Source organism: Pygocentrus nattereri, chromosome 5 (assembly GCF_015220715.1).
Source record: "Pygocentrus nattereri isolate fPygNat1 chromosome 5, fPygNat1.pri, whole genome shotgun sequence".
NCBI lineage: Eukaryota > Metazoa > Chordata > Actinopteri > Characiformes > Serrasalmidae > Pygocentrus > Pygocentrus nattereri.
Genome location: NC_051215.1, coordinates 41,343,409 through 41,364,206, shown reverse-complemented (window position 1 = coordinate 41,364,206; position 20,798 = coordinate 41,343,409). Strand labels below are relative to the sequence as shown.

The 20,798-nt window shown below is 39.5% G+C and overlaps 1 protein-coding gene and 1 non-coding gene across 5 annotated transcripts in view; one reads left to right on the top strand and one right to left on the bottom strand.

Moving 5' to 3' along the window:
- Positions 1–964: 964 nt before the first annotated feature.
- Positions 965–20,798, bottom strand: part of vcla (vinculin a) — a 61,031-nt gene continuing 41,197 nt past the window's right edge. For 2 of the 4 annotated variants that reach the window (XM_017696542.2, XM_017696543.2), the window contains exons 9-22: positions 18,935–19,088; positions 17,760–17,935; positions 17,287–17,477; positions 16,168–16,367; positions 14,337–14,465; positions 13,963–14,112; positions 13,553–13,661; positions 11,041–11,343; positions 10,721–10,845; positions 9,670–9,855; positions 6,102–6,293; positions 4,724–4,927; positions 3,459–3,563; positions 965–3,056 (exon numbers count right to left, since the gene is read on the bottom strand). In XM_017696542.2, coding sequence (XP_017552031.1) covers positions 2,910–3,056; positions 3,459–3,563; positions 4,724–4,927; positions 6,102–6,293; positions 9,670–9,855; positions 10,721–10,845; positions 11,041–11,343; positions 13,553–13,661; positions 13,963–14,112; positions 14,337–14,465; positions 16,168–16,367; positions 17,287–17,477; positions 17,760–17,935; positions 18,935–19,088 — 2,371 coding nt within the window. In that variant the 3' untranslated portion in view covers positions 965–2,909. The remainder of the gene's footprint in view (positions 3,057–3,458; positions 3,564–4,723; positions 4,928–6,101; positions 6,294–9,669; positions 9,856–10,720; positions 10,846–11,040; positions 11,344–13,552; positions 13,662–13,962; positions 14,113–14,336; positions 14,466–16,167; positions 16,368–17,286; positions 17,478–17,759; positions 17,936–18,934; positions 19,089–20,798) is intronic. The other 2 variants (XM_017696544.2, XM_017696545.2) reach the window with 1 other exon arrangement.
- Positions 7,594–7,776, top strand: LOC119263531. Its single transcript, XR_005130337.1, has one exon. It is a non-coding gene; the product is annotated as a U2 spliceosomal RNA (small nuclear RNA).

The following is a 20,798-nucleotide window of genomic DNA, read 5'->3' as shown; positions in this document are numbered from 1 at the left end:
TTGATAAATGTTTGTGTAGGTTTAAGCTTATTGTCATGCTGAGCTTTTTGGGTGAAATGGCATAACAACTGACTTTGTAGTTCAGTGTATATCACACTGAAATAATGCTGATGATGTGTTATGAGCTTAAATGTTAGAAATGGCAAATTGTAACTCACTTTATGGACGGGCTGCAGAAAATGCTCACTTTTGTTGAACCAGCTTGCCTTGGCAAGCTGTGTCATATAATCAGCATAATATCACTGTGATGAATGCTAAGTCTTTGTCATTTCACCCCAGAAAATGTCATTAAAAAAAAAAAAATTGTTACCTGAGAGATGTTATATCAGCCTGATATCAAGTTTGGCAAATAAACCTTTATGACGAATAACAGCTACTGGAAGTGTGTATAAATGCTTATATAGGTTTATGTAATTTGTCAGGAAGAGTTTATGTTGGTGTTACATATGCTTATGAACACTACCCTACAGTGAAGTGTTACCAAAATATCTTTACTACAAAAGATATTATGGGAGAATATTTTGATAACTAAGTATATATCGATGCAGTTCAGAAATGTAAAAATTGCAGTTCAAAAAGAAAAAAAAATGCAAAAATGTTCTTTACTTTTAATGTAAATTATTGTATTGTAATTCAGTTTTTGCCCAGCATTTCTATCTATTCATCATGAAATTTTGATGCAATGTAAAGTATATCCACCATATTGAAATGACACAAAAAATGATATTTGACAGTTGGACAGCAACAATTTGGAAAATGATGGGTCTGTTTCTCTGACACAGATTAAGCCTAAGCCTAAACGTAAGACTCTAGGCCTAATCCATGTCTAAGAGACCGGCCATATATGAATGGAAAGGTTCCATTTCTATGCTTCGTTAATGTGCTAATACTATAGAATGTTTCAGAGCAGTTTATGTTGTCCATGGGTTGGACAATTGATGATTGCAGATAATCAAATAAAACATTCAAGTCAAGAATAGTTTTATTAATCTGAGGCACAGCAGATCTTTAGGGGACACTATAAAACCAAATCAGCAGTAGTGTCATATGTACATTCATATATTGTATATCTCTGAACCTGAAACATGCTGATACAAACATAGAAAATTCAGCCTTGTAAACACTCACAATGAGGCACTACTTTAAGGACTATTCATTCTCTAAATGTATACAGTAATTGTAGAAATGAGGCTTATAACTAGGCAGTGCATCTTCTGGTTAATGTTTAGCTGTGTGCATTTAAAACAAAATGACTGACTCAGTTGTTAAAGATCACAGGCTAAGGTGATAAGCAATGCAGACCTTTGGTCTGGCTATTATTTTTGCTAGTCCTCTTTTTTCATATACAGCCAATCTGATACTTTTGAACCATGACTTGGCTGCTGCTGCAAGAAATGTCCTGTTGGAATTTAGAAATTTTTCACTATGGAATTTGAATATAAACAAGCCACATGTATAATAATTACCCATATTTTCATAATACACAATACACAGCATCATAAAGGGGGCATTAAGTAACACTAATGGATTTTAGTTGCATCACATAGCTTGTTACACTGAAGAAAGTAAAACTAATTTCCAAGTGACCGCCACAGATTCACCCAGTTCAAAGATGCCTGTGTACCTTCACATCTAGCCATTACCTAGGACTACAGGCATATTTCCCTTAAATGAGAAAACTATTTTTGCTAAGATGCAGTTATTAAATGAACTGTGGAAGCAAAATGTCTGTTTGAAGTAATCTATTTTTTCATTTTCTAGCATAAAACTTTACTTAGTGTACCTTTTAAGTTTAAAAAAATGAACAAACCACACAGGTGAAAAAGTACAGCTAGTGACGATTTCAGTTCTGCAAAAAAGACTGGCTTTGATGTTTTTTTCTGCCAATTGCCAGAGAAAACAGATCAACTGTTGCATGAATTGTGCTTAAGAAACTTGGCACAACACTCTTCCCATAATAAAACACTTTCATAGCACATACACGCACACACAAACAAAATAATAATGATTGTTGAGTTTTTAGAGTGATTACAGTCTTTAGAAATAATTAAAATTCAGAGCTCTTCATGTTTAGTAAAGCCCAAATATATTAAAGTTGTATAGTACCTTTATCAGACACTGCTAAGCTTATATAACTGACAACTAACAAAATCTTTGGCATCAATATGCGAGGCATCAAACAAAAAAAAGTCAGCAAAATAAGTCGAAACCCTTCTTCTGTAAATATAAGCTAAACAAGAGCTCCATGAAAAGGTGAAATATAACCTAATACAATTAGCTCAAGTATGTAAGTAAAGAGTAAAGCTAAAAATATTCTCTCGAGTTGCGCGTTTAATTGTGTCAACCAAACACCCTGACTACGACAATCAGGTGCAGACAGCATTAGGAAATATAAATATATACATTTTCAATAAGAAAAAATTTCCCTCTCAAAACTAAAGAGTAAACTTAATGAACTCTTAAGATTCTTTGAGAGAGGCATCAAAGAGGTCGAGCCATAGTTCTTCAATACAAAATAGAAAAAAAAACTCTTCATGCAAAAAATATATATACCTGGAATTTGGATACATTCTGGAAACCCAACATACCAAAAAATATATATTCAAAAAATCTTCATCCTGTGTCATCCTACTTTTTAAACACAGTGGTGAGAGATAAAGGGACCAAGAAAAAAAAACCTTCAGAACAACAGCAAAAATAAAAATAAAAACAGCTCTGGACAAAGCAATCAGTGACACTTGAACTCATAATATATATATAAAGTAACAATAAGCTGTTTTTCATCATCGTCCATGAGTGTCAGGTTCAGAATTTGTCCTTTCATTCTATACGTCATCCCCTTAGTCCACCAGACTTCAGTGTTCTAAAAGGCAGGACAGAAGGCATCAAAGGAGGAATTAGTCCTCACTTTACTGATACCAAGGTGTCTTTCGGACCCAGCGGAGAGTGAACCCTGCATCCGTGCGGATCTTGATAGAGGCTGCCTCTGCTTCTCTCACTGTCTCCTTCACTGACTGCATGAGATTCTGTGCATTGTGGACCAGCATCTCAGTAGCCTTTGTAAAAAGCGGAAACACAGACGTGTTTTAGCATTATGTGCTAATACTAGAGATGGATGTTATCCTATAAAATCAGATTGGTATCAGGCTGATATCGACAGAAAGTGCTGGACTGGATATTGGAGGGAATAAAATAATGAAGCTTATCCAATCCTGTAACAAATCTAGCCTGAAATAGCACATAATCTCATTGTGTGATGTGATATTGTTAGCTGTATTTCTTCCTGTGGGAGCTACTTTTAGAAACTCATCTTAAGTGAAGTGCTTAAATTAAAATAGCTCATTTTAAAGCTTATATTAAAACGGTAGATCCGTATCAGAAAATAAAATGGTTTGGGCACTTATGGTGTTACTTGTAAATGAAATGGAAAATAAACAGAAACAGTGCTCGGTTCTTACCTGCTCAGATTCCTCCTCACTGATGTTAGTGCGTCCCAGCATTGTAGCCTTTACTGTGGACAGGATCTTAAGCTGAGTGCTGATTGTTGGGATACGCTCACATACCTGCACAATGTAAAAAAGTACATGTAGTAAGTACATATGGCTGAAAAAATAATGCTGAAGCTTTTCAGCAAAAACTGATTTTATATAGCATTCTTTATCATTTTCGCCAGGACTGGATTGAGAACCACTGCTGTATAGTACCAAAAAAGGTTCCTTCATATGTAACATAGTGGGGCTATTCAGAGCCATTTTAAAAGAGATTCTTTAAATAACCAACACCTTTTCCATCACAGAGAAGAATCATTTTACAGTTCAAAGAATCATTTAAGCATTCAAATGGTTTTTGAGTGTTCATGGTTCCATATAGCTCCACAAAGTCAGAGGGGGGTGGGGCAAACACCTTTTGAAATGATGTGAGATCATTTTAGGGGGTATAAGATAGTTGTTGGAAAAATGTACATAGCTGAGTGGCAAAAGAGCTTTCAATTATAATGTAGCTGCCAAGTACATTTAATGACTTTAACTAAAACCAAAATAGATGTTATTTTGTTTATTTATAGCCGGTAATGACAAAAAGAAAATCGTTTCCACACTTTTTGACTGTACAGTGATTGTTGACTTATGGCCTATCAGTTATTAATAATCCTTCCCTTTTATTGTTAATTATTATCATAATTGTCATTGTTTGGGTATTTTGCACGACAGTATGCAGATTAAGATTAAGAACAGACAAAAATTCTGGTGACACAATGGAAAGGAATGACCCATGTAATAAGCAACATAACAATCTTCATACAGAATATGTATGGCTTAAGTCATAACTGTTTTTACCCAGTTTTGTTTAAATTGTTTTATGTAAGCAATAGAATCATTAGCAATAGAAGCATTGCTTCCTCCCCCATTTGTTAAAAATTCAGTACCCCCATGCAGCACCATTGAATAACCATTTTTAAGGGTGTGCTGCATGAATTGGCTGCCCAGATGAACTGACTAACACGTCTAGTCGTAGAAGACATACTAAACTGACTCAACGTCATGAAAGAGAAATCACTGAGAGTCGCTTAACTATAATAATAATAGTAATAAAACTAAGTTATAGAGATATTTGTTTCCTTAAAACTGTGCACTGAGCTTGATTGGATAACAGAAGGTGAAACTGAGTTCCACAGTTCAGAAGCATAGTGGCTAGTAACTAGGCCAGAAGATATGTACGAACTGACCTGGAGTAAGTTTGTGCGGATCCGTTTGTCAGTGCACTGCTTGGCCACTTCTTTAGCTAGCCGTGTGACTTCATCAGAGGCTTTAGCGATGTCTTTGGCACACTGGATCAGAGCGCGCTTGTTGCCGCTTCCTCCACGCACCAGACGGGACATCTCTGCCATCAGCAAGGCCATTCTCTTAGCTGCTGCAATAATGTCATTTCCCTGAAAAGAAAAAGACCCAAGCAAAAAAAAAAAAAAACAAGCATGGAGAGTGATCAAAGTATGTTTGGATGGATTTAGCCAATCTGATGATAGTAGATCTAATAATAGATAATAATTAGCATGATCATTTAAAGGCATATAATCTGTTTCTAGTATGCAGTCTTCAATAACAAGTTATGTAAGCCATATAGTTTGGGCATTAATGTAAAGGACCAAGGTGTCCTTTCATCTGCCTCAATTCTGGTCAATGGGGTTGGGTTAATCTTTAGGATTTTATTGTACACCAACAGTGCTGTGTTTGCAAATGGGTTAGACAAATCAACAAACAAAGTGTTAATTATCTCAGGTTCATCCATAGCAGTTCCATTCCTGCATCATGCCTTACGTGAAATTAGTATTAGAAACCAGGTGACGATGAGAACATTTCATAAGAGAGGATAAAGATCGCATTCTATACCCCATCACTTGTAAATCTTAACCTGCTTATTTCTCACCCTACATTTCCACGGAAGTTCTCCATTGTGAAAGAACCTCTTCTTCATATGATCAACACTTCATTTCTAACTACCTATGACCTGTTTGTCTGCAAAAAGTAATCATTATTACATATGCACATATGAAAGCATACATATATAAAAAGTGAAATTGTAGTGTTTTGCAGTGACGGTTGAATGATGACACTTTTCCTAAAGATAAGTCGCACACATGCTGACCTCCTTCTGTTGTGTTAATATAGGTCACTGTAATGTTGCAAATTTAGTTGGTTAGAAAAAAAGCAAGTGCACAAAAAGAAAAGCAGGCATGTGACATAACCTCATCACAGTGACCCTAAAGTCAGTGAGAAACTGTCATCCTTGGCTTCACAGGTTGGCAAAAGCAGATTGACTGACAGCAGACACTGAGTGAATGTTCCTCTTTCAAACCAGAGGCCAGAGGTGTGATAAGCAAAAATAAGCACAGGATGGACTTGTGAAGCCAGTTTCAGTTTGTCCAAGAAGTGCACAACAAACTCCAACAGCCATTCTAACAGCAACAGGTCATGGGCAACCTCAGCAGCCAAAAATTTACACTGAACCCAAGTGTGATGCAGCAGCAGCTGTTTTCAGCGTTCCTACAGTAACATCTGGATGCAGACGGGATGCTGCAGCCCGCGGGGGCCAGGAAGCAGAAGTACCTTACTGGACCACTTGCGAGCTTCCTGGTGCAAGGACTGCGCGGCAGCCAGAATGGGCTGGTTAACAGGCTGATTGGAGGGCATTAAGAGCAGCTCTGGCTCGTAATCGTCCTCGTTGTCTGTGAACTCGTCCTCATCGTCTATATCTACCTCCGCCTCAGCGGTCTCAAAACCCTCGTCTGTCACATCGGGCTGGGGGAGGGAGGACCAGGAGCGGGAGGAGGAGCAGAGGGAGGGAAAGAAAGGAAGCGGCATGGAGAAAGAAGGAGAGAGTTAGTATGAGAGGCACTGGTTGGAGATCTACAGGAGAGGAAAGGGTAACAGAAAGGGTTTAGGATAAGGAAGGAGAGGCAGCATTGTGGTTCTGTTTTTTTTGTCCAATCCAGATTCCAGGTCTGCTGGGTAAGCTAGCAGGATTGCTACTGGATACACGTTATTCCAAACTCAAGCTGCATAACCTGCGAAGCACTACTGGAAATCCATACTACTGCAGCAATATCATGTTTTCTATTCTTACATACACTATCAGGAAAATTCATGCTGTATGGATACATTTTTGTCTCCCAAGATACAATGTAAATGTACCCTTAATAAGGTGCAACATGGACATTATGATCCAATAGTGTAACCTTTAAAGGTACACTAAATTCACTTTCCCAGGGCAAAGGTGCAAAACTAACTTAAAGCCCAATGGTTATATTAAGCAAGATTCATCATATCAAACAATTTAAAAGACAAAATTCTTGATTTTCTCATATTCTGTATCAAAGTGCACCGATTTTTGCTTCTTAAACTTCACAACGATGTTTTAAAATAAGGATTCTCAAGGATGCTTTTGGGTTGGACTTAATGTTCTAGAACATCTAGGAGATCTTTAATTGCTCTTGAAACTTTACATTATTTGGAAGTGTTTTAAACATTTAAAAGTCATCTCAAATATAAAGGAGCTTATGACAAATCATACACTGAAAGGTGCTTTAGAGACCCAGAAGTGGTTCTTCTGTGGCATTGCGAGAACCCTTTTGGCACCTTTATTTATAAGAGTAGATACAGAAAACATGATAGTATTGATTTCCAGTGCATTTTCATGCACTTGAGGTTTCACTTGGTTTTAAAGGCGAATTCCAACAATTTTTCAAAATTTCTGCATAATTAAATAGATGTAAACAAAGTCATCAAAGTGGTTTGATGCAAAACGCTACATTCTAGAGAAACTTACAATCAGATTTGTTCACAGTGGTGGTGACAGGAACTGGTGATAGGAAGAGTTAAATGCCTCTAAAAGCTCCCTCACAGAAAGTTATTACACAAAATGATTATCAATATGCTGCCTGACTCATTTTTACATAAGACCTTGGCCTAAAATTATTTATTTTTAAATCCACTTATGACTGAGAGGTTCATGGTTGTTCTAAGGCAAAACAATCCCCATAGAAGCATATTTACCACTAATTTACTATTAGACTTTCACCAGTGGTTTTGGATAGTAAGTTTCGCTTCTCGGCTAAGATCAAGTGTAGTATCTGTTCTTATCAGTTTAATATCTGATACCTCCTCTATATGACGACTACATATTAAATAGATTTTTAGAACAGGGAGACGGAAGAGGGGCTTGCTCCGTCCGCTCCACGCATCGACCTGGTATTGCAGTACCTCCGGGAATGGTGCACCTCCTCAAAGTGAGGGCAGTTGTGGGCTTGAGGTTAGGGAACCAGCCCTGTGACCGGAAGGTTGCCGGTTCGATCCCCTTGGCTGACAGTCCATGACTGAAGTGCCCTTGAGCAAGGCACCTAACCCCCAATTGCTCCCCGGGCGCCGTGGATAGGGCTGCCCACTGCTCTGGGCAAGTGTGCTCACTGTCCCCTAGTGTGTGTGTTCACTAGTGTGCATGTATGTGGGTGTTTCACTGCACGGATGGGTTAAATGCAGAGGTCTAATTTCACAGTGACAAATGGATGTAAATTCTATTCTATTAAATGGTGTTGTGGTGAATAAAATGGATAGTAAATAAAATTTGTGTTGTAGACATTGTGACCTCTGGTTCCTATCACCACCACTGTTAAGAAGTCAGAGACAGATTCTCTACAATGAGCCACTTCACATAAAAATGTGGAAGTCCCCTTTAAGTTTGTTTGTTCCCAAGGTGCATTTCTATAGGGAAAAAAACAGCGTGCTAATAGCAAACTGGATACAATGATGAAACATTACAAACACATTAGTGACAAGTCACATTTAAAATGAGAACGATTTTAAAAGCATGCTGAAGCAATAACATTCATCAGCTTTTGATGTACATCTCCAGTTCATTCACAAGATCCTGGAGATGCCTAGTTCCATAGCCCCTTTCCAAAGATGTGACTGGGTGACTGTTGATTGCAAAGTGTTTATCTATTGTGGTCCAAGTGTCTTCAGAGGAGAGGATCAGCCCATAATAATCAAGTTTTAATCTTCACCATCCAAAAAGTGAATAAGTGATAAATTCTGCACCTGAGAACTGGAACATTCACTGAATTTCCAGAAGCACCCATGCTGTACTTCCACTGATCTTCATAAGAGAATTCCAATATTGATTCCATCTTGACTCATATCTTCTGTAAGTAGCGCAATCTGCTGTTCAGTTCTGTTAATAAAATTCGCCAATCAAGAATATTTGGTGTCTTCAAGGAAAAGGGCACATCTACATGATGAAACATCAGACATGACAATCAGTATCAGGACCACAGGAATGAGTCATGGACACAGGGACATGCATGACAAACAGGGAAAAGGCCCTGGACACACCAGCAGAAGCAATAAGCAAGATTCTGAACTGAGTCAGGGCTTGAAAAGGGAGAGGTGATACGAGTGGGAATACACAGAGGTAATTACCAACATGACAGGGTTTCTTGATTTTGTAAGTACATGTCGCTCAATGAAGATTCATGTACATAACTTCCTTTCGCCTGGAAGTACATTTTGTTTTGATGCATATTTGTTTAATACTAATGGAGTGTCTTTTCGTTTGTTCACAGACGAAACATGAAAACAGACTGGAATAAAAACAGTCAATAAAAACAAAAAGGTACCAGGCAATCCTCCCTCTCCCTGTGCTAGAAATAAAAATCCCTGAAGGTTATTAAGGTAAGAAAAGGTTAGACGTCGAGTCGTTAAAAGCATGCAAACATCTTTTGCAAATGACAGGTTCCATTTCTTTGCTGAAATTGGAACCATCCAAAAGATTTTCTTCATTGCAGGTCCACACATAAAAAAACAACTCGGTTTCAATTAATAAAAACGTCACTAGCTCACATCATTGCGTAAGTGTGCAATTCAGAACACAAACCACATCTCTTTCCAGTATCCTCAGTGCTGTATTATTGAAAATGCAAACAAGCTGTTGGGACCAGTGGATCTCCACAAATACTGTAAACATTGAGTTTTGAGGCATTTAAAGCACTAACCTGATAATTACTCATAAGTGATATTTCGTAAGGGTGTTTTAGCACTAGAAGTGCCATACAGCAGAAGTTTCTAATGACTATGTTTAAGAATCGTGAAATAGTGCAGTGCGGGTAGCAGAGGCACTCACCTTGCTGGACCACTTGCGGGCCTCGTCGTGTAGTTGCCTAGCAGCCACCATCATTGGCTCGCTCACCATCTCACCCGCCTTCTGCTCTGGGAACTCCTCGTCCTTCTCCTCAGGAGGAGGGGGTCTGGGAGGAGGCACCTCTCCCTCTGGCAGGGGTGGTTTAGGAGGTGCTTGCTCATCATTTACCTGACATAGAGACAGAAGTGTGATATGCAGAATGGCTCATATTTCAAAAGCAAGTAAGTTGACCAATTACCTAGAAATACTGAATAAATAATCTATTGGTGTCTGGTACACAATTTTTAAATATTTGTTTATATAAAACAGTGCTATAACACAGTAATAACACAAGTGACTCCAAACTTAAAAAGGCAGTGTATAAGCAGTATCTATGGCAGTTGTCATTGGTTTAATATTTTCATTCTGATGTTGGACTAGAAGGCCTGGATTGCAATCAACATTCCAGTTCTTCCCAAAAGTGTTCAGTGTTTAAAGGTCAGGGTTCTAGAGTCCCTCTACAACAAACCCATGCCATTATCCTCTACCAAACGTTACTGTTACCACTCTGCACCATTTTGTGGATAAGCTGCTGTTGCTCCTAAATGCTTCCATTTCACAATAATAGCACTTACAGTTGACAGGGGCAGATCTACCAGGGCAGAAAACTAATGACTTGACTTTAGGCAAAGGTGGTAGCCTATGACATTACCATGTTTAAAGTCACTGAGCTCTTCACTAAGACTCATTCTACTGCCAATGTTTGTCTATGGAGACTGCATGACTATGTGCTTGATTTTATACACCAGTTAGCTTTGGGTCTGGCTAAAACACTTGAATTCAATAATTAGGAAGTGGTCTACATGATTTTGGGCAAACAGTGTATGCTCTAACACTATAAATCTGGTCATCTGTCCTACCCTAATCTATCTATTAGGTCTAATATTCAGTCATATTAATTTTACATGACCTCCCTTTGTTAGCAAATACCAAAACTCTCAACCAAGCTGACACACTGATCGATCTGTATCACACAGGTAGCTGCAACACTAACATGCAGTTGATCCAGGTCTGGAGGAGGTGGAGGGAAGTCTGGCTCTTGAGGTTGAAAGGCTTCTCTCACTTTCCCCACAGCAGCCAGGATCCTGTAGCCTGAGTCCAAGAAGTTCTTCTGAAGACCTGTTCACCAAAAACATGATGAAAAATCAGGCTCAGAATGAGCTTATGCTTTGATCGAATGAGGTGAACATGTAACTGTATTCTATACATTTACATTTACAGCATTTAGCAGATGCTCTTATCCAGAATGACTTACAAGAAGTGCTTTGTCTGTCTAGAGAAAGTACATAAAGCTTACAGGTCTGTCTTCTTTACCTGGATCCTGGATGTTTCCTGCCACCGCTTTGGCATCCATAACCATAGGTGAGATAGTTTTGCTCAGTTCATCTGAGGCTGCTTTCACCATCTCCCTGAATTTCGGGTCTTCGGAGTTCTCCACCTCCCTTTTGGCCACCAGTAGCACCCGGTTAGCCCGCCTGGCAATGCTAGTGGCCCCAGCAACAAGCATCTGAGGCTGGACGTTCGCCATAGCCACACGGCATTTATCAATATCCTTTTTAATGGCCTCTTCAGAGGCATCCAGGAGAGATTTAGTGTCAATCGCCTCATCTACCAAACCTGTCACAGTGGGGTAGAGATACAGTTTGATAAGTAATAACCTCTGAGAGAGTCCTTTAACAAAGCAATGTGAACAGTTCATTATACTTCAGCACATGTTAGGTATTAGAATAATTGAGTAACACATTATTACACACTCTTAAAAAGATAGGGCTTCAAGGGTTCTTTAGTAAAGAAAATGGTTCTATATTGAATTATTAACACTCGAGGAACCCTTTGCATGATTAAAGGGTTCTTTGCATCATGAAAGGGTTCTTCAGTCTGATGCAGAATGTGTTGTTGATGGTTCTCTATAGAACCTTTTTGAAAATTGATCTATATAGCACCCAAAAGGGTTCTTCTATTGTTACAGTGTCAAGCTTCAAACAATAGAAGAACCCTTTTCAAAATGGTTCTATATAGAACTGTCTGTAGCACATTAATGCACGTTTTACATCAATCTGAAGAAACCTTTCATGAACCCTTTAAGCATCCAAAGGGTTATTTGAGTGTTCATGGTTCCATGTAGAACCATTTTCTTGAAGCACCATGTACAGTACTGTGAAAAAGGCAGCCATGAAATTAGTTTATAACTGTTTTTCTCAGCAGCTAGTTGCCTCTTTAAAAAATGTTTTAAAAAACAGTATAATATTACACACATTTTCTAAACCACGTATCCTTCTGGGTCACAGGGTAGAACAAATACATAAAAAGTATTTGGACACTTAAACCAAGTTCTTTAGGTTACATGATAAAATGCTAAACCTCTTTATATGTATATTTTGGTTTTTCCATGTGAATTTACATGACCAAATCATAAGGCAAATTATTCAGTAACTGCATGAAATAAATGCAATTTTTTATTTTTATTTTTTTTGTAAAAGCTCCCCTCAAATGAACAGAAAATGTGTTTTATGATCATACACATGCTTACAGTTCACTGCTGAAAGCCAAAAATCTTAAGACGCTCTTTGTATAAATTTTTTTATAAAAGTTTATCACTGAAGAGACACCATCTGTTTATAGTTTATAGCCCAGATTGTAAGTTCAGCTTCTTCTATTACAAGGGTTTAAAATTACATTACCAATCTATTTGACTGGAAAGAAGACATTTTGACTGTAGCTTATATATAAAAGTTATGAAGAATATGACAAAGTGCATTTTGGAACCACCAGTGGTTCCAGGAAGTTTAAGAGGCTGCACAATGTATTTCAGAAGAAAAACACTTTTAGTACATCATCAAACTGACGGGAGACTTTTTGTGTGGAAAAAGCCTGGAGAGGAATTCCAACCAGACTGCACTAAGAATACTGTAAACTCTGAGGCTGGTTTTCTAAAAATGAGCTTGTGTTCATTGATGGGATCAGAAATTTTAAAGTGTACAGACGCATTTTGGAAGCCACAGAAACAGTAACAATCTTAAATACACCAGCCAGAATACTTTGCTAAAAAAAAACTGGGACATAATACATTTTTAAGTGTGGCACAGATGTCCAGATACTTTATTGGCCCACTGTAAATATAATAAAACAAGACTGTTTAAACAGACAAAGTTATCCATACTGACTGGCATTGTCGCTCAACACTACCACTGGAGCCAGGTTGTTTATGTTGCCTGGGAGACGCCACTGTCAATCATTTTGTGTTTTTACATGCCCACATTTTATGAACAAGCAGCTTTGAATTTTTGGAACATTTGTCTATGATTAAATGGTATTTACTTATATATATTTCTTGAGTGCATATTGCTGATGATGCAGCTTATTTTTACTATTAAAACCAAAATGTAAACATTTGTGCCCTGCGATGGTCTGGCGACCTGTCTGGGGTTTATCCTGCGTTCAGCCCAGTGATACTTGGTTAGGCTCCAGCCCCCTCCCGCGACCCTGAGGGAGAAGCTGCTTAGAAAATGTGTGTATGTGTGTAAACATTTGAAACCATGTTGACAGGGGCTTTAAACAGGGTCTGATTTACTTTAATGAAGTATTGAGTAGCTCAAGCAGGTACTGGATAGTAACTGGAAATACTGGACTTTCTTGAAGAGAGATCTGGAAGCAGTTAAGTAAACATTCTCACACATCAAATTGCAATGTACTGTTTATTTTTATTCACTCTAATTTTTTTTCCTTCCCAGATAAATAGCTGTGCATATCAGTATCAGATGACCTAAGACTTTTGCACAATACTGTATATTAAACTAGAAAAAAGAAAGGCAAACGTTCTGCGTACCAGTCATTTTTTCAATGTTGTCAATCCACTGATTTTTCATGGTCTCAAAATGTTCATAAGCTGCCTGGTTGCCAGGGTTCTTAAGCAGAATACGTGCAGCAGAGGTGACCTGTGAAGAACAATAACAACACAAACACATTGAAAGACTGAACTCCCATATCACACCAGACAATGAACCAGTGTTCATCAAACTTTACATTTTTTTACAAACATATTTTATCATTTAATGATATAAAATTCTCTGTACACAAATCCAGTTCAAGCAAGAGACTTGATCACAGCTGTGCAGTCTCAGTAATGGCCACTGGTCAAACATCTCGTCCGGCTCTGTTGCACGTATACAAACACGTGCAAGGGCATGAAGGATTGCTGCCCCCGCACTTTGGCCCAGAAAGGACTCTCACATGTACCTGAGGTGTTAGCTCCCTGGACGACTTCACTGCAGCCTGGATTCCTTCTACTGTGCTCTTGTTGGCCGTCCCCACAGCAGCAGCTTTCTCCGCTGTAGCCCCCAGTCTGTTGGCGTGGTTCTCAAAATTAGAGGCTCTTTCTTCAAAAACCTGCAGAGCAACAAACAGAAACATTCTCCACTGGTTCTGCACCTTGTGTATTTTCTGGCTGTTGAGTAGTGAATTGCCAGTTGTTGAGTAACAGATTTAAAATAAATTGGATAATCATGTTTAATATGTCATTGAATGTAAGTTATATCCCCATAAATCTTCATAGTGCCCCCCCACCCCCCCCACCAAGTGTTATAGGCATGTGTTCAGCGTATTCTTTATACCTCCACCCGGTTTGGAGCATCAAGTGGAGCTGTAGCTGCCACAGCTAGAAGCTTGATGGGAGTTGTAGTGTCACTGAATACATCAGATACCTCCTGGGTCATTGCCTCCTGCATCCTTGCCTTCAAATCCTGAAAACAGAATAAAATTAGACACTATAATTTTTTTTTCCAACTCCTTCCCTCTGGCCGGTACTTCAGCCAGATGAGGATCAGGACATCCAGGCTACAAAGGAGCTTCTTCCCACAAGCCATTACTCTCTTGAACAGATAAAATATTACATATAAACAATATTCCAGCTTCATACTGCACTTCAAAAATACTGGTATATAGTATAAAGTTCAACTCCAATCCTCTGGAACTGCCGTCTCAAACCATTGTTTGTTCTAGCATCTTACTTACTTGCCATTTTACCCCACTTATCTGACTGTCACCTTATTGATCCCTTTGCCACTAGACACCCTTTAACTGCTGCTGCACTCAGCACTTTAACTTTAGACTCATACTTTGCACATTGTAAGGTTTACAGGTATGAATATGTGTGTGTGTCTGAGTGAGTGATGGTAGGAATGCACGTTTTATTTTATTTTATATTTATCTTATCTTATTCTCTACATGTGAATGTCTGTCTGATACTGGGCACTGTGAGTTCCTGTAACCAAAACGAAATTCCTTGTACGCGTAGCATACCTGGCCAAGAAAGCTTGATTCTGATTCTGATTATACAACAGTTAGTTCCGGCCACACAGGCTGATTGGTTGAGAAGCATTCGAACTGTGCCTTCACCTTCAACCCGTGACCAAATCACAGCCGTGATGTCATTTCGCACTAACACATTCCCTCTTGTGTTCTATTGCTTAAGTAAAACTGTAAAATATTATACAGTTGTGTGCAAAAGTTTGTCAAATTACATTTGTTGATTTTCTAACTGAAATTAAGTTTACCCATCCTATACAGAGAACTTTCGCACATGTACTTAAAAGAAGCACAGAATTCCACACAGAAGTAAAGAATTCCCCATAGAACCATTTACATTTATAGCATTTGGCAGACGCTCTTACCCAGAGTGACTTTACAATTTGATCATTTTTACACAGGTAGGCCAAGGTGGTGTTAGGAGTCTTGCCCAAGGACTCTTATTGGTATAGTGTAGGGCGCTTGAACCCCAGTCTACAGTGTGAAAGGCAAAGGTGTTAACCACTACACTAACCAACCAGAACCAGTTTTTAGCTCCTAGTACTTAGTTCTTAGTAAACCCATCATGTCATCTAACCCTAAGCTAAAAGTAAATTCTTTTCCTAACAGGCATAATTTATATGTAAAATTATTGTCAATTGACAATATTAGTAAGTACATTACAGTAAATGAAATCTATTAAAGTAAAATAAAATGTCTTGAGCTAAACTAAATAAGACGTTACTACTATAACTAGTTACTACCAACCTGTGTATATAAGTTGTGTTTTAAAGAACTTTAATTAAAAACAAAAAACAATGATTAAAAAAGTGTAATTTGCATAAAAATGAAATATTAGTGTCAATAGCAGCCAGGAGATGGCGCTGCTGGATCACAAAGTAAAACATTCTTCAGCAGACCATAGTCTGGTTTCTTTGAAACGAATTAAACTTAACCTTGAACTAAAATGCAACTCCAGCTGTCTTTCACCATTAAATATCCTGCTTAGTCTAAGGTCTAGGCTTAATCTGAGTCTGGGAAACCAGCCATTAGACCCTTCCAACAGCTAGTAGCTTTGCTGTGTTATTGTAGAGTGTATGGTAGGCTTCAGTGTCAAACCAAGCAGCACTCTCCTTTTCTCAAATGTGGGGATCTTACTTTGAGGGTATCCAGGAGCTGGGCAGCTACAGCTCGGGCCTGAGGACTTTCTCCTTCTCCCCGTGCTGCCAGGTCAGCCAGCTGCAGCATCAGCTGCTCCGCACGCTCACACTTAGCCAGCAGCTCCTGCCTGTATGGCCCTGGTAGAGAGTTAGCCAGTCTGCGGCCTTCAGCGATCAGCCCACGAATAGCGGCCTGGCCTGGGCAACCAGAGCAAGAGAGAGACGGAAAGCCAGAGATACAAACAGAGAGTCACAAAACTGTAGTGTCACTACATTAGTTGGGTATTACAGACTTACAGGCTCCACAGGAGTTAACATAATCATTTCTAAACACTGTTGTTGGAATGTAAAGACTTAAAAATAGTCTGGCATCTATGCAGTGTGGAATTTCTTTACTGCTAGCAAATAAATTTCCATCTCTCATGGCCAGCCAGCTTTGCAAGAAATTTATAAGTTAGTTTGAAACAAGTGGCACTTTTACAGTTTCATTTTGTTAACCACTTAAAAAGTAAATAATAGACTTTTAAACTGAAAGTGGTTATAAACAGAAGAGAATTGCATATAGAGCCTGATTCAAGTTATATAATCTTCCTTGGCATTTCTATAATTATATGCTGGGGGGTGGGGGTTGGGGGGGTTGAGGTTTACTCCATGGTTTACATACAAGAGGGTCAGGCAGTAATGTAATTTTGCTATAAATAGGACATAGGGCAGCTATTTACTGTTGAAGGGTAGTTAAGGTGGAATTGCATACAACAGAGACCCAAAGAATCAACCGTCCGTCATTTTTTTGAGAGACAAAGCGCTTGGGCTTGGTTTCTCACAGATGAAGAAGTAACTTGATATGCCAATGTTGTCCTCTGGGGCATGTGAATAGCCTCAAGTGATTGGTCGTTCATTATAGTCTAGCTGACCAACCATTACACAGGCACACATACACCCACATAGATCCCAAAGTACTGTTACATGACCTTAAAATGGCACTGATTAGATTCTCCCATTAAATAATATTTCCCCTTGCCTTATTACCTGTTCAAATGAATGTATATGAGAATGAAATACATACACTAAAATAGGCACTACTGTTCATTCTGTCAGGTTCAGTATGAGAGCTCACCCACTCCATGGTCATCCACACTGGGGTTATTTATCCAGCGCATGGCCTGCTCCATCTTTCCCTCCAGGGTCACCGCAGCCTTGGCTGGCCTCATGTTGGCCACAGCACGATTGGTCTTCGCTTGCAGGTTCTGCAGAGCGGTGCCAATCTGTTTGGCCAGCGACCTGGCTTCAGGAGTATCCCCTTTACCCCTGAGAGTGAAACGGGGGGGGGGGGTATTGGGTAGAACAAACATTTAACATTAACCAAGATGAAATAACCATCTAAAAAAAGGCTGAATGAACCAATAGCAATGCTCAAAAATCCCTTTCAATAAAGCCTCTTTACATCAGCCTACACTTAAAGTAAAGAACATTTTTGCCCTCTCCTGTGAAGTTGCTATTTGGAAAAAATAGAAAACAGGCAGAAGGAAAAAGCTTCATCTTCTTAGCCTTAAGAGAGAATTCCTAATAAAATGATTTTGGAATACATACTGTCTGCGGAGTTCGACAAGCTTTGCGGTGAGGCCAGCAATTTCAGCGATCGAGCGCAGAATGTCATCTCTCTCTTTGGGATCCTCACACAGGTCAGCAATGCGCTTGGCCTCAGCCAGCAGAGCTCGGATGTTCTCCTCCCCTTCAGGACCGCCATGAGGATCAGCCAGCCAGCTCTGTACAAACACAGCAGGCTTACACACCATCCAGACTAAACAGATCATCATCACAGTGCTGCAACAGGTGCTGCTACGGTACAGGACATCCTCACATGGAGTCACTTCATGATCTACACAGAGAAATATCCAAGCAGGCCCATCAATCATTTTTCTTTCATTAAAACTGTGCAAAGCACAGCACAACATCTGAAAGCTTCAAGAGAGATTAGACTGAGTTGTAGGGGGTAAATCAGTGACCATACAATGATTTCAATCAATACATCTTTAAATCTCAATTGTCTTCAGTTTGATGTGATAATATTGTACAACTCAGGACACGTGGAATTACGCACAGTAGTGTACACTCAATTTAATGTTATTATAATCAGTTCTAACATTCCAAAGTCAGTGCAGTTGAATCACCACCACTGCATAGATGCATTCTTCCCTAATCAACAGAAACTTTATTTTTAGGCTAAACAGAGGGTGGGTAGATTAATTAGAGGAAAATAAGGGCAGAAATCATATTTCAAACATCTCCACTATAGGAATTCACTGCAGGAAACAGTCTATCCTCAGCATCTGTCAGTTTAACTGTCTTCCCTCTCTTTGTGTTCAGATTGATGCATCTTCATGGTTCCATTTTTAGTCATATTGTTATTCAGTATGAAGAACATTACATAATCCTATGCTCTGCTGCAGTTTTGGTTGTTTTTCTGCTGTGGTTTGATGCGACTACATCACAACACGTCGCCTCTGACATAAATCTGTACTTCTGGAGCATTCAATCTCCCACTGCCCAGATACCCATAAGTCACAAAGCAAGCAAATTTAAAAACATTTATTATGGACTGTCAGCTCTGATCACCATTTGGAGTCTGCAATAATGAGTCGCTCTGTGTCCTCTGGGATTTGACTTAAACCTCATAAAGGATATCTTGTGGAACAACTGGCATCACCAGAGTGGAAAACAAATTCCAAATCCGTTTTCTTTGTATTGCTGGTTAACAGTCCCACCTGTGCAGCATCTATTCTCTTGGCGATGGCCTGCTTGGCGTTGGTCAGGATCTCCAGTTTGCGAGCAGCATTCTCCACTTTGCCCACTAGGATGTCCAACCCCTGAGCCACCTGCTGGGCCTTCTGCATGCCCATGGGTGTAGGTCCCTGACCTCTGGAAAGCAGCACAGAGGCAATGCCTTCTTACACAGTCAGATACAACGGCTTCAATAGCTTAACAAATCGTTGCTGTCCAAAAAAACATTAACATCCAAAATGTTAAAGATTTACTCTTAATATAGGTTAATCTATTTTATTCCAAAGGGTTGAAATGATGTGGGAAAAAAATAAAACAAAAATACACACACACACACACACACACACACACACACACACACACACACTATATTGCCAAGATTATTCACTCGTCTCCCTTCACATGCATATGAACTTGAGTGACATCCCATTCTTAATCCATAGGGTTTAATATGATGTCAGCCCACCCTTTGCGGCTATAACAGCTTCAACTCTTCTGGGACGGCTTTCCACAAGGGTTAGGAGTGTGTTTATGGGAATTTTTGACCATTCTTCCAGAAGCATTGCTGTGTAGTCATGTTGGAACAGGAACGGGCCATCTCCAAACTTTTACCACAAAGTCGGGAGCATGACATTTTTCAAAATCTCTTGGTGCTGACGCATTAAGAGTTCCTTTCACTGGAAATAAAAGGCCAAGCCCAACTCCTGAAAAACAACCCCACACCCTAATCCCCCCTCCACCAAACTTTACACTTGGCACAATGCAGTCTGACAAGTACCGTTCTCCTGGCAACTGCTAAACCCAGACTCATCCATCAGATTACCAGATGGAGAAGCATGATTCGTCACTCCAGAGAACACGTGTCCACTGCTCTGGAGTCCAGTGCTTTACACCACTTTACACCACTGCATTCGTTGCTTTGCATTGCGCTTGGTGATGTAAGGCTTGGATGCAGCTACTCGGCTATGGAAACCCATTCCATGAAGCACTCTACACTGTTCTTGGGCTAATCTAAAGGCCACATGAAGTTTGGAGGTCTGTAGTGATTGATTCTGCAGAAAGTTGGTGACCTCTACGCACTATGCACCTCAGCACTCTGTCCCCACTCTGTCATTTTACATGGCCTAACACTTTGTGGCTGAGTTTCTGTCATTCCCAATCGCTTCCACTTTGTTATAATACCACTGACAGATGACTGTGGAATATTTAGTAGCAAGGAAATTTCACGACTGCAAAGGTGCCTATCACGGTACCATGCTGGAATTCACTGAGCTCCTGAGAGTGACCCATTATTTCACAAATGTTTGTAGAAGCAGTCTGCATGCCTAGGTGCTTGGTTTCATACACCTTAGCCGTGGAAGTGATTGGAACAGCTGAATTCAATGATTTGCATGGGTGAGTGAATAGTTTTGGAAATATAGTGTGTGTATACACACACACACACACACACACACATATATATATATGATCTCACAAACACAGATGGTGTAGTGTGTGTGCATGATTGTGTAAGCATAAGCATTTTTCTGGTCTTTTGGCTGCAGTCTCTGCTGGGTGAACTGTATACAGGCAGTGGTCTAAAGCGATGGCTGATTACCCAGCGCTCAGCCTTTAATCTGCTTTACTCCAGTCCCTCTAATGAAGCCAGGGCCTCGCCTCTGATCTCAAGGCTATCATTTTCACTTCTGCAGCTCAGCCTCCACACACACATGCCTGCACTATTTTCACTCAGCATTTTAACACAGAATAATTTTTGAGAGTAGGTTTGTTCATCTATAATGTCTATAGTTTAGCTGAAGTAAATTCAAAGATGCAACACCTGCTATCTAGACTACTTATGAATCCAAA